Raw genomic sequence first — 14,471 nt, 5'->3', positions numbered from 1 at the left:
CATTTTGTAAGATTGGCACCAAAATTTAGTTGGTTACGAAACCTGACTTAGACTGATATTCACACCTGCGTAAATATTCATAAGTAGTTGCAGAAATAGAAATGTGTTTGGTTTTTAGTTGCTGGCCCAGACCTTACTGGAAATGCCTTTTAATGTATGCTATATGAACTGCATTACTTCTATAAAATTGAGAATGTTCTGAAATCTGGAACACATCTGGTCTTAAGAATTTCAGATAAGTGATTTTTGGACCTAAAACAATAGCCTAATCTCTGAACCCATGAGGATGCCTACCTCCCAAACCACAGGGTTTAGGAACTAGAAGGAAGAGTAATCTCAGGGTATATGGAAAGGACTTTGGATCGACTGCTCTTAGAAATGCTGGCTTAGGTACTGAATGAATTTAAACACATCACCGCATCAACTCCAAACCTGACCCAGTGTTTCACGAAACACACCCAGGTACTTAGCATGTGCGGGGTAGTGTGCTAAATGTTTGGGAATTACAAAGATGGACCTTAAGTTTTAAGAAAATCTTTATTAAGCTAACTGAGTTAGCAGATTTAACAAATAAATAAGTAAATAAATAACCTGTATACATCCCATCCTATATATATTCATATTTATATATAATAAAATATTTATATAAGATGCTCAGGTACATTTGAATTTCAGATAAACAGAGGAAAATGTTTGGTGTAATTATGCCCTAAGCATTATTTGGGACATCCTTATATTAAAAGATAATTTGTCATTCATCTGAAATTCTAAGTTAATGGAGTGTTCTCTGTTTTATCTGGCAGCCTCACAAGCTAATAAAGTAAGCATCTTTTCAGAGTAATCTTGAACCATCTGCTTACCAAATATTACTTAGATGTGGTAAAATTATGTCTTCACTGGGATTCAGGAATTTTCTGTGTAATACTGAAATTCAAATAGAGCCAACAAGTTAAATTTCAACTTCTTCTTTCAAGAATACAATTCAAAAGAGAGAAACTTGTTACTGTCTTCTAACCACATTGCCAGCAAAATGGTCCCATGATGAGCTTTGGATCATTAAGTTCATTAAAGATCATTGGTCATTCTTGTGTACAAGTTCAAGTTAGTTAAGGTAAATTCACCCACACTCCTGATCATCTGTCTGACTAGAAGACAGTCATTTTGCATCTGAGCTTGAAATGCCTTCCTCTCTGAATGTCCATTGGATATTGGAATCTCATGGTACAGTTTTTGTCTGGTTTACTTGAGGCATTTAATCTGAATGTAAAAATTTGTACAATTGGAGTGTCACTTGTAAAAGGGCCTTTTGTACTGTGAAGTAAAGGCATTAAGCCAAATATCTGAAGAGCACTCTTTGGTGCCTTGTGTATTAATGTCCCATGTCTTCATTTAAAAACTCGAATTGTTGTTAATTGCCTTTGCCTCTCCACATCATTCTGGGTAGCTCATTCGGGGGTTCCCAACCTGGCTATATATGAGAGAACATGGAGGGATTGTTTTTTAAATGTTCATACCCTATTTTGCTCCTGAATGTCTGACTGCATGGAGACTTGGAAAATAGTATATTTTAAAGTTCACCCAGATTTCTCTAATGTGCAGTCCAGACTAAGAACCACAGAGCTAACTGGACCATACTTCATGAGTATGGTCCTCTTTTCTTCCTTTCTTTCTTTTTAAGATTTTATTTATTATTTATTTGATAGAGAAAGTGCAGCAGAGGGAGAGGGAGAAGCAGCCTCCCACTAAGCAGGGACCTCAATGTGGGGCTCAATCACAGGGCCTTGGGATCATGAGCTGAGCTAAAGGCAGACACTTAACCAACTGAGCAACCTAGACAATCCAGGCTCCCTCTTTTCTCTACTTATAGTCTCTGAGTGAGTGAATAAACAAATCAAGTTAATAGAGCCTGATTTTATATACTGATTTCTGCTTTAATTTGCTGTGAATAATTACTGTTGGTACACTTTAGGAACATCAGTCTTAAACATAAAGAAAGAGCAGAATGTGGCAATGAATTTGTGACCCACATGGCTTTTGCCAGTACATAATGACAAATCTGTGCAAGAGCAGTGCGAACAGACACAGCCACATCTCCGGTGAATCACATTCTGTGCCTGGTTTTACAAATGCCCCCTTGTGCATCTGGGTTTTCCTGGAGTGTTCCAATTCCTTGTCATCTGATTTTTTTCAGTAAACTTAAATTTGTTCAACTTAATACAAATTTATTAAATTTGCTCATTAAAATTTAATACATTTATTGAAAATTTAATTTAAAGTTTATTTAATTTAAAGTTCATTACAACTCACTTAAATATACTTGTTTCTTGAAAACAGATTCATGAATCCTAAAAAAAAAAAAAAGTTAAGCTCTCTGCCAACTTGGCCTTTAGAAATTGTTTTTGAGAATTTAGAAATTTAGAAATTTTTTAGAATTTAGAATTCTTTTTTAGAATTTAGAAATTGTTGAGCCTGTAAGAATTGTAATAGGCAAGTGTACCAGTTTAAATCTGGGGAAAGGAAATAACAGCCAGTTTTCATATTTTGCATGTCAAAGCGAGAATCCCTGAACCCTGAAATGCTATCTAATTTGTCCATATATTTGCCTTCACCGTAGAAGGTGATATTTTCAGGTCTAATTAACTAGTTGCCTAGAGCTAATTTTCCTTTGAAAACCTTCTGGGCAATAAATAGAAAGTAGGAATATTAAACTCTTTCTGGCTTGAGTTGGCCAACTGGCTGGCATGGGCGTGATATCACGTCTCTGGTCCTCCGTGATTGATGGCCAGGCCCACCTGCTACTGGTCCTTTCATCCTTGCCCTTTCCTTCCTTTGCCCTCGATTTGGCCCCACTAAGCTTTTGCTCTGAGACGAAAGTCTTGCTCATAGCATTACCCGTAAACCAGAGAAGCAGAAGGTTCTGATGGTGCCCTCTTGCATTAGTCTTCTCACTGCCCCCTTGTACGGAATTGCAAAACATTTTGAGCACCTCAGAAGGAAGGTGCTATGTAAACATAAGGTACTTTTTCTTCGTTATCTGGACTTATTAGTAGTAATACAAAATGGGGAGCTCAGAGGCCTAGTTTGGCTGTTTCTTCAGATTTGAGACCTGGGTTTCAGGCCAGTGCCTTTCCATATAATCAAATATCGTATCAATGTGCTCTGTCAAATGTAACTTTAAATTTTACAGTTTTGCACATTTGCTATTTAAGGGGATTGGATAGGTTTCTTTCTTGCTTTTTTGCTTTCTTTGTTTCTCTTTTTTAACTTTCTTCTTGGAACTAGAATTGGTGCAAAATCCAGTGATACAGTATCTACAAATAGAACTCTTTTGGATAAAATTCTTTTGCTGTGTAAATAGGGCAATCTTTGATCCACGCACAGAAGAAATAACACCTTTTTTTATCCAAAGGACGACTGGTGTTCTGTATTGCTGGCTGTATTAAAGGGAAAAATGATTCATTCTGAAACTAAAGGCTGAATCTGACTGGTCCTTGAAGAATCAGCTTTCCTGTGAATGAACACGTGATGATCCTTCACTCTATGTTCCAAGCCATTGCCCCTCTCTACCTCCGGCACTGGGGGGTTGCACAGGGTGTACACTTGCCAGAAAAGATGGAGGAAACTTTCTGAATAGTCTGCAAAAGTTTCAGTTGCAGAAACATTTTATTTTTTACTTTTTTTTAGAGATTTTATTTATTCATCTGAGAGAGAGAGGGAGAGAAGGCACGAGCAGAGGGGAGAGGCAGAGGGAGAAACAAGCAGACTCCCCAGTGAGCAGGCAGCCCGGGGACTCAGGGGATAGGGACTTGATCCCAGGACCTGGAAATGAAGACCAGAGCTGAAGGCAGACACTAACCCCTGCAGAAACATTTTTTTTTTTTTAAGATTTTATTTATTTATTTGACAGACAGAGATGACAAGTAGGCAGAGAGGCAGGCAGAGAGAGAGGAAGAAGCAGGCTTCCTGCTGAGCAGGGAACCCGATGCGGGGCTCGATCCCAAGACCCTGGGATCATGACCTGAGCCGAAGGCAGAGGCTTTAACCCACTGAGCCACCAGGCGCCCCCTGCAGAAACATTTTAAAATTGATAGATGAAGTAGGATTCTCAGTTTTATCACTTCCGTATTTAATCATTCTGAAGGTTAAAAACTGCACTTCTAAACCTAAATATGTGGGACACCTGGTGGCTCAGTTGTTAAGCATCTGCCTTCAGCTTGGGTCATGATCCCAGGGTCCTGGGATCGAGTCCCTCATTGGGCTCCCTGCTCAGCTGGAAGCCTGCTTTTCCCTCTCCCATTCCCTCCCCCCGCCACTCTCCCCTGTTTATGTTCCTCTCTCGCTGTCTCTCTTTCTTTGTCAAATAAATAAATAAGATATTTAAAACAAACAAAAACTGAATACGCATTTCTAAACGGCCCTTGACATTTAGAAATTTTCTGCCAAAAATGGACACCTAAGTGAACTGGTATAACTATTTATGTCCTATAGTTTTCCATTTAAACCATAGCCTCTTTTATAAAGAATCTAAAGATATGTTTACATGGGAAGTCATGGCCATTTGGATGAAGAAATTATAGTCAATATAATTTTATGGGACTGTTTGAGAGCTGCATCCTTATAAAAAAAAATCCTTCTCTGATCAAGCTTAGAAGCCAGTTTTATTGCTGTTTGCAGTTAGGGTGAATGAGGCAAGGAGAGTAAGGGGGTGGTCACTGTGCTTAATGAGGGCCAAATCATGGTAGTGCTTCATGAAGTGCTTTTTTTTTTTTTTTTAATGATTTTATTTATTCATTTGAGAGAGAGAATGAACAGGGAGAGTGGGAGAGGGAGAAGAAGTAGCAGACTCCCCATTGGGCAGGGAGGCTGACCCCAAGTCCCTGGGATCATGACCTGAGCCGAAGGCATCCGTCACGAAGAGCTCCTGTGTAGGCTGACAGAGTTACAACAGGGGAGAATCAGGGCTAAAATTTGCTTCAAGGCTTTAGAACATCATAAAGGGCACCCGGTTGGGAAGACAGGCACTAAACAGGTTGGAGTATTTTTTCTCAATTTAAAAGATGACATGGAAGGCCATGTAATCACTATTATAGGATTTGCCTGGTGGACCCCAGAGAATGTCCAGCATCCCTCTGGACTGTGTGACTGGGGAAAGATATAGTGTTATCTCCACGTTTCTCTTCTATTTTCTGACACCTGGGTGTTCTCTCCTTTTTTCCACAGTCCATGTTTCAAGTGTTTTTTATATCCATGAATGTAGAGAAGTCTTCATCTCCACAGTAAATGTCATGTGTCGGTGTATCCAAACTGCGTGATATGCCTCCCTTCGCTGCTTTGTCAGGCTTGCCTCCTTCCCTGCTCTCTCAGCCTTAGAAACAGATTTTCTAATTGCTTAAGCTTTGAAGTTTACCAGATAGCTAGACCTGTTTCAGGTGACCAGGGTGTCGACTAGTGTACCTGGCATGCTTCTGGTCCAAAAATAAAATTACAGTAATTTGCAAAGCTTGCTTAACAAATGCCATGAGCAAATTGGACCACGACTATACTTGAGGTAAATGCCGGCTTTCCTTTGCCTTGGTCTCTGCCAACGGACTCTTTGTAAGGCTATCTTATAAATTTGGTTGGCATTTCTTTTGTCCTTTGTTGACCATTGACCAGCTTCTTCCACTTTAAACATGGTGGCAGGAAGGAAGGAAGTCAGTCAGTCATTGTCAGTACCCAGTGATGTGGACCGTGTTTTAAGACTACAGAAATGGAGCCCCCTTGTCTTTACTTCCACTTCCCCCTTATCTTAGTCACTAACTAGGTATGTTTCTACATGCATAGGATATAGTGCGGGCGTGTGTGTATGTTTGTGTGAGTGTGTGTGTGTGTGTGTGTGTGTGTGTGTGTTGGTGTTATCCTTGGGAAATGTTCACTAATGCCTGCTTTGGGTGTGAAGGTAATTTCTATTCTTCTATTTTCTGATTTCTGAACTTCAGGAGAAGGTAAAGCTTGATGCTGAAAGGGAAAAACTAGAGAGGCTTCAGGAGCTTTACTCCGAGCAGAAGACCCAGCTGGACAATTGTCCTGAGTCCATGAGGGAACAATTACAACAACAACTGAAGAGGGTCAGTAGTAAACAGGAATGCGCCAGTTGTTTTTTTGTTTTTCGGTGTTTTTTTTCAATGAAGTTCCACTTACCTATGACTTCCTACTTCTCACAGTATAAATTTGCATAAGTTCTGGTCATTAGATAATTTTTAAATAGAAATATGCATGCTGATGGTATATATTACTTTATGCTATTCAGACAATTCCTTATTAGAATGCTTCACTAATTTATAATGCAAAAAAATAGTTCTGGAGTCATTCTTTGTAACAAAAGAGACTCGTTCTTTGTGACATATAACTGACACTGAGATTGTAGCATTTAAATCAGCTGGCATCTTTTCCTGCATTCTCTGCTGCATCGTGAGTACTGTTTGCCCTTGGGATGTTGTTTTTTTTGTTGTTGTTGTTTTGTTTGTTTGTTTGTTTTTACCAGTCTCCGCCTGATTTTCCACTTGGGTCCAAAAACGATCCTTGTCTCTGATTTGCTTCCCATCACCACTCACTGTGTCTTTTTCTTTCTGTCTCTTGGTGACACTGAACTTCTTAGCATGCCACAGCAAACACCAAGACCCAAGATGCAGGGCCTTGTCCTCCGCATCTTCTCAGGTGAACTTCCTCATTTTTTGAAGCTTAGTGCAACGTGGACTTTGCGGTGGGTTTTATCGGGTTATTTTCCGATCATTGAAGTTAGCTGTGCTTAACATGGCCATGCTGGTTATCTGCCGAAATGAGGCTTCGAGGTGGAGAGTTTCACAAACACTGGCCAGACCATATAATATTTCAGAGCCTCTTAACGATTGGGTTGTTTGCTCTGAACAGCAGCCCAAATAAAGCTGGGGAGCAGTCTTGGATCTCCAAGAGTCATGTCATAGTAATTTGTGCTAAGTGACTAACAGCTCATGATTCCATGTGATTAGAAAAGAAGGCTAGTTTCATTCATGCTATTCTGTCAAGACCTTCTTGGGAGTCGGCAAGTGGAAACACCAGCTGAGGTAGCCCCACCCTTGGAAATGTTTAAGATGGCCTTTAATATAAAAACATGATACCTTAGAGTAGCATTAGGTTATGAAAAATTACATTTAAAACTTTTCAGTGTATTACAGAGGCTGAAAGCATCTTAATAAACAGTACCAAAGGCAGGCAGGTCAACCTACAGCTTAATGATTTTAATATTTTAACAAACAGTAACTTTCTTACTATGTTGGATCAAAAAAGTCCCAACAATGCTTCTTCCTCTTTACTCCTTTTAGTGTATACAGTTGAACTTGCTGTAAGAAGAGAAAATTTCCTGTCACTCAATGTCATAATTCTCTAGAAATTGTGTGGTGAAAATAACTGGGAAAACATTAGTATTTATAAAATTATTTTTGCTTGTAATTTGTGTTTATGCCAGTTCACCAAAGAGATTGGGAAACGGCTTTTTATGTTGGTTCACTGGTTTTTAGCTCTCCTCGTTACTAATGATTTTACACAGTGGTCCTTTTACTTTATCTAGAGTCAGCAACAACTTACATATTTTGTTCTTCTCTGCCTCTAGTTATCCAAATATTGCTTGGACTCTTTATAAATACCACTGCAAATAAAAATTGATAAATTCTACTAATATTTGAGACTTGGATTGATATAAATAATGTCTGTTTGCTTAATCTAGCCTCAGTAGGATAACTCTAAATGTATGTACATTCTAAGGATGTCCAGAAGAGGACAGGAAGTGATATTGACAGTCTCTTCCACTATTTCAAGGCAAAGACCCTTATCTTCTTCCTCCCTGAGCAGAGTATAAAATTCTTATCATAAATCCCTTTCCTCGGGAGAGATAACTGGCTTGTGGTAGCTTCTGTTCATCTGTATTAAGAGGTCCACTAATTTTACAGGAATGATGACCAGAGTAACTTTCCACTGATCCCACTGCTTAATTGTTAAAAAGTCCACTTACTTCATGAGAAGTCTGTTCATACTAGGAACTTCCTGTATGAACTCATTTCCCTTCAGATTTGAAAACCTTCAGAATGCCGCTTCCCTACGAAGCTTTCCCAAAGGCATTTAAACTAGATGCAGTAAAGGTGATTTTATTACCACAAACTTCATTAGGTGGCAAGTCATACAAAAGAAAAAAATAAATGAAGAGGAAGAACATCATCTTCTTAAATGTGTGTTATCCCAAGTACTTAAGCTGAAGTTATGGAATGAATGATTTTTTGTGCACAACACGATAGCTTTATGAACAGGCTTCTTACTTCTAATCCCCTGCTTTGGAGTCAGAATACAGCTTTCATCTGAGTAGTTGCATGTAGTGAGGTGGATTCATCAGTCCCAAATTTCCCTAGGATGCAAGCATTATGGAAAAGAAAGCAGGAGTTAAATGATTTTTTTTTTTTTTTTTTTTACCAGAATGAGTTCCACTAGTAAATGGAGGAGACACCTGGCTAGAACTGTTTTCTTGTGCTTTTGGTAATTTACTCACTGAATGGTTGATTTCAGTCTCTTGATTATATATTATATATATATATCATATATATATATAATATATTCATATTATATAAATATACATGTTCGGTGACATCAACAATTAGAAGACTTATTTTCTCATTAGTTCTACAATCAGTTTATCCTTTAATCTTTGGTAAATCTTGGGTAAATCCTTCAACTTGTTGATGTCACCGAACATGTATATTTATATAATATGTATATATTACATATATATATGTATAAATATAAATATAAATATACATGTTCAGTGACATCAACAATTAGAAGACCTATTTTCTCATTAGTTCTACAATCAGTTTATCCTTTAATCTTGGGTAAATCCTTCAACTTCTGTGGGTCTCAGTGCTCATATATAAAATGAGAAGGTTGCATGAATGATTTCCATTCTCTTTTTCCAAATTCCAAAACTGTGCAGTTAAAGTGTTTGACTGTAAGGCATAAGATGGAGAAAGGTGAACAAACCTCAAGCCCCACTTAAATTTGTTTTCAAAGTTGGCCTTGAGCTGTCTTGAGAATCTCTCCTGCTATTTCACATCTGTTCTCTTCTTCTGTCCCTCTGCTAAGCAAAAAAACAAAACAAAACAAAACAAAACAAAATGCATGATGGACTGCATGTAAACTTCTGCCATAGAAATTCTCAAAACAGTTATTAGAAAAAAAGAAAGAATTGCACTGAATTTTCTTAAGCACAACTGTTTATGTCCTTTGGTGCCTGGCCTTTGAGATTGCCATCCAGCAGAGATTTGTAATGTTCCTTTTAGCAAATGAAGCGTCGTTAAAATTTTCATTCAACTAGTCCTGCCCTTGACTTTGAGCTTCCTGTATATATTACTGTATGCTAAATTCAATGACTCCTGCCTCCAAATTCCATGCCCTGAATTCTTATTCTTATCTAAAATCTTTGCAAAGCCTTTTCCCCTCCCCAGTTTTTCTTTTACAGTGTAAGTTTATATACACACATTCTAATTGTTTCGACAACTTGATCAGATGATGGTATCAGCAGAATCTGAGTGCTAAGCTTAGCTTTAATTTTCAACTTTCCTACCCAGTGTGTATTATTTTCATGCAACAGTTTAAATATTTACTGCAAACAAATTAGTGGCTCTGTGACCTACACATGGTTAAGATAACACCTGGTGTCTATTAACCAGATGTGGAGTGAGCAAACGGACTACGGGACTACCGTAGTCGGCATACTGTGAGACCCATACCCACTTTGAATAAAGATTACATATAAACTAAAAAAAAAAAGTTTATGAAACGATTTCTCTCAATAATCTTTAGCCACAAGCCAAGCTTAATTCAAAGACTTAAAGTTTTTAGATAAAAACTTGACTATGAATGACTGCGTGAGGAAATATGTCCACTAATGTATTGTTTCAAGACTGCAGGGATTTTGTTTCAAGATATGATGCTCGAATTATCTCTCAATTACTTCAGTAGTGACTAGATTTGGGCCAAATTCATTCATTCCTTTAGAAGTTATAAGCATGAAATGTCTGATAAACTTGAATGTCCACCAATAACCTGAAACCAAGACTGCTTTCTGTTTAGCAATTAAACTGTAAAAAAAAAAAAAAGAGTACTCAAAAATGCTGAATATGTTTTTCAAATTGTTTTTCTTGCTCTTAACTTTTAAGAATCCACTGTGTTGACATAATAATCTTGTTGCTATAGTGCCACTTGTAATTACATGGTAGTTGATCATCCTTCTGTGAATCATCCCCCAAATAAAATTCATTCCAGAAGACAGAAATATATTATTCCATTTGATTAAAAGGCCTAATTTATCATTCACATAAAAACCAAAAGAGGGGGGTGGTATGTTTAAAAACTGATATAAATCTAATTTATCATATTTATTTATCCAACTCTTTCTGATGTTTTAAGTGAAAAAAAAGCCACGTCCTGGCTATTTTGCTTATGCAGAGTTACAAACCAGCTAGCTCAGCCCAGCTACTGTTTCTTTTCGGCCATAGATTATTTACAAATAATATATTTTTTAAAAATCTTCTATACCTTATTTATGGTTTAGTCAAAGCCCCAAAATTAAGACAGTGTTTTTTTTTAAATGTAGATTAAAGAATTGTTTACAACATGTGCCAGTCTCTGCACAGATAGGGATTCACTTCTGTCTTCAGACATTTCATAGGTTAGGAAATGCCTATCTGATGACCATCTGATTTTTATGATTTCTGGTCTTAAATGCCCTCAAGATTATTCCCAGAGTAGTAGTACTTAACCATTAGAGACCTTCTTTGTGCCTGATCAATGCTGTGCTTCCACCCTTCCGGTAAAAATCTTTGTAAACAATGTTCAGGGATTCATAGAAGCCCAGTGTAAGAATACCAACCACCAAATGTTTTCAATGACTTTTCCTTTCAACAAAATTATTGGAGCATGCATGTCTATGTGTACATCATATAGATCTATTCTCTATGTGTGCCAGATTTGGAGTCTTTTTTTTTTTGTAGTCAGTAACTTTGGAATCTTGAATTTTATTTCTATACTAAAATCTCCTTTCATTTGAAAATTTTGGAAAATGGGAGCTTTCTCAAGGGACCATGTCACACCCTTGGTGGACAGATGTTTAGTTATTTACCAAATTATTTTTATACTTCAGGATCCATTTATAACCACCTAGTATATTTCAAGCAAGAAGTCCTACCTTCACAGAACAGTCTCAAACTGATGGTCCAACCAGTGCTTCTCTCCCTGCCCCATCCTTAGTCCCTTTCAATTCCATTCTCATGGTCACTGCTCCAGGATTTAACTCCAAAAGACTGGACTATCATGGTCCAGCCCTGGTCAGCTTAGTAATTAGAAAGATATTTTGGACTGTTTGCTTTTTTTTTTTTTTTTAATTTTCAGCGTAACAGTATTCATTATTTTTGCACCACACCCAGTGCTCCATGCAATCCCTGCCCTCTCTAATACCCACCACCTGGTTCCCCTAACCTCCCCCCGCCCCGCTGCTTCAAACCCCTCAGATTGTTTTTCAGAGCCCATAGTCTCTCATGGTTCACCTCCCCATCCAATTTCCCCCAACTCCCTTCTCCTCTCTAACTCCCCTTGTCCTTCATGCTATTTGTTATGCTCCACCAATAAGTGAAACCATATAACTGACTCTCTCTGCTTGATTTATTTCACTCAGCATAATCTCTTCCAGTCCCGTCTATGTTGCTACAAAAGTTGGGTATTCATCCTTTCTGATGGAGGCATATTACTCCATAGTGTATATGGACCACATCTTCCTTATCCATTCGTCTGTTGAAGGGCATCTTGGTTCTTCCCACAGTTTGGCGACCATGGCCATTGCTGCTATAAATATTGGGGTACAGATGGCCCTTCTTTTCACTACATCTGTATCTTTGGGGTAAATACCCAGTAGTGCAATTGCAGGGTCATAAGGAAGCTCTATTTTTAATTTTTTGAGGAATCTCCACACTGTTTTCCAAAGTGCCTGCACCAACTTGCATTCCCACCAACAGTGTAAGAGGGTTCCCCTTTCTCTGCATCCCCTCCAACATGTTGTTTCCTGTCTTGCCAATTTTGGCCAATCTAACTGGTGTAAGGTGGTATCTCAATGTGGTTTTAATTTGAATGTCCCTGATGGCTAGTGATGATGAACATTTTTTCATGTGTCTGATAGCCATTTGTATGTCTTCATTGGAGAAATGTCTGTTCATATCTTCTGCCCATTTTTTGATATGATTATCTGTTTTGTGTGTGTTGAGTTTGAGGAGTTCTTTATAGATCCCGGACATCAACCTTTTGTCTGTACTGTCATTTGCAAATATCTTCTCCCATTTCGTGGGTTGCCTCTTTGTTTTCTTGACTGTTTCCTTTGCTGTGCAGAAGCTTTTGATTTTGATGAATAGACTGCTTGCTTTTAATATTTGTTTTCTTTATGTTAAGATGGCTACAGCCATTCTGGTATGTCTTATTTTCATTCCCCTTTCTCCAAAGGATGCCGACCTGTTGGATGTGGAGAGCAAACACTTTGAAGACCTGGAATTCCAGCAGCTTGAGCGTGAGAGCCGTCTGGATGAGGAGAAGGAGAACCTGACCCAACAGCTCCTACGTGAAGTAGCTGAGTATCAGCGGAACATTGTGACTCGAAAGGTACTTTCGCCAGGTGTCATTCAGTGTGAGAAACCCACACATTCGCCCCTCACTCCCTGACAGGAATCATCATTAATGTAGCTCTCTGTCTACCTGTCTTTATATCCAAATATCCGGGTGTGTTTCCCCACATGTCACATCTGACAGATTATGGAGTCTGCCATCTACATACCAAATAGTGCTCCAAGCTGGGTACACCAACATGTGTTAGTTGCTGTCACTTAATGCTGTAGATGCCATTGATTTATAATACCTGATTTTTTTTTTCATTTATGGGAAAACCAAAGGAGAGAACTATCAGAAATTCAGATATTTGTTTTAAGGTACTTGCGTTTGCAATCACAGTAACTAGATTTAGAATAGTTCTGCCAACAAAGTCTATTTTGGCATTTTCGGTTTTCACTGCTCATAGTTCCCGAAGTTGGCTGATAGCTTATTACCATTAGAAATAGCCCTGCCAGACGCCACACACATCATTGGCTCTGCCCACCTCCTTCTCCTTGATGTCCCGCCTCAGAATTCAGCTCTTGTTCCAAAACTTAGAACCACATCCCAGCCGCTCTATACTAAACCAGTAGAACTGAGGGGAAGGGAGATGAAGAAGGTGACTTTTTAAGCTCTCAGCTTAAATAAGAACTTACATTGTTATTTTTCCCATGAGGCATCTCCCAAGTCTAAAACAAGATTTCCTGTTGACTTCTGCATTCTTCAAATAGATTTTAAACCACGTGGACTAGATTGGCCTTAGGTAAAGAATAGCCTTCAGCTTGGCAGGTCAAAGAGACTACTTCACAGTCTCTAGATAAGAATCACTGCCTACCACCAGCAAAAATGTCCTCATTGCTGATCCAGCTGTAAACACTTTTCCCTTTTCCAGGATATACTGGCAAACCATTGAATGTCTAATGGGCGTCTGTATATGATCATCTTTTTTCCTCCAGGAAAAAATTTCTGCATTGAAAAAGCAAGCCAATCACATTGTCCAGCAGGCTCAGAGAGAACAAGATCATTTTGTGAAAGAAAAGAATAATTTAATAATGATGTTACAGAGAGTAAGTATTTCCTTTTTTAGCGCTGGTTGCAATAAAACTCAGGTTCCAGCTTGGGGGAAGCTCCTTCCTTCAAAACAAGTGCCTTTTGATAATGAATAGTGGATTATAATTTTTAAAAAGGCTTTTTAATGTACATTTTTATTTAATACTCCACATTAGTAAGCTGATGCTCTGTGAACAATTAATTCAGAAAATAAGTAAGGATGTTTTCCTCATGATTTTTCCATGGTGTGAAAATTCAAACCATGAAAAATATGTACGTTTTCAGATTTTCTTCTTTTGAAAAAACAGATTTTTTTTTCAAACAGGTAGAACATGTTCTGCTTTTTTTGCTGCTGTCAAACAATTTGGCCCAGCTGCTGTGGTGTCAAACTCTAATTATTTGCCTATGAGTCCCCACCTGGCAATGGCCCCATTGGGTTTAGTTTGGCTTCATTGGCTAGGTAGCCCCAGCAATGGGGGCAAGACCATCCTCACCAAGGGGACTGTGGGCCCATCTCCCAGGGCCTAATGTGACTGCACAGAAAGGGTTTCCTTTGCCCAATCTGATTTTCTGACATAGTCTAAGATCTAAGACACCAAACGTTAATTAAAGTTGATGGGCTGGTCTCAGTGCTGAACCTTGTATGCAGGTCACTGCCTAGGATGTGATGCTTTGGGATCCTGAAAATATGAGATGTACCCAGAATGGGGTACAGGAGAAAGAATGAGGGA

At 38.4% G+C, this 14,471-nt stretch overlaps 1 protein-coding gene across 29 annotated transcripts in view; it reads left to right on the top strand.

Annotated features, from left to right (window-relative positions):
• PHLDB2 (pleckstrin homology like domain family B member 2) overlaps window positions 1-14,471 on the top strand; it is a 220,871-nt gene that overhangs the window by 170,546 nt on the left and 35,854 nt on the right. For 25 of the 29 annotated variants that reach the window (XM_059164161.1, XM_059164165.1, XM_059164176.1 and 22 more), the window contains 3 exons: window positions 5,979-6,107; window positions 12,550-12,705; window positions 13,647-13,757. In XM_059164161.1, the coding sequence (XP_059020144.1) occupies window positions 5,979-6,107; window positions 12,550-12,705; window positions 13,647-13,757 (396 nt within the window). The remainder of the gene's footprint in view (window positions 1-5,978; window positions 6,108-12,549; window positions 12,706-13,646; window positions 13,758-14,471) is intronic. The other 4 variants (XM_059164181.1, XM_059164171.1, XM_059164178.1 and 1 more) reach the window with 1 other exon arrangement.

The sequence above is a fragment of the Mustela lutreola genome, chromosome 2, assembly GCF_030435805.1.
Source record: "Mustela lutreola isolate mMusLut2 chromosome 2, mMusLut2.pri, whole genome shotgun sequence".
In the NCBI taxonomy this organism is placed as follows: domain Eukaryota; kingdom Metazoa; phylum Chordata; class Mammalia; order Carnivora; family Mustelidae; genus Mustela; species Mustela lutreola.
The sequence above is the reverse complement of the archived record's forward strand: the minus strand, read 5'-3'. Positions and strand labels throughout refer to the sequence as shown.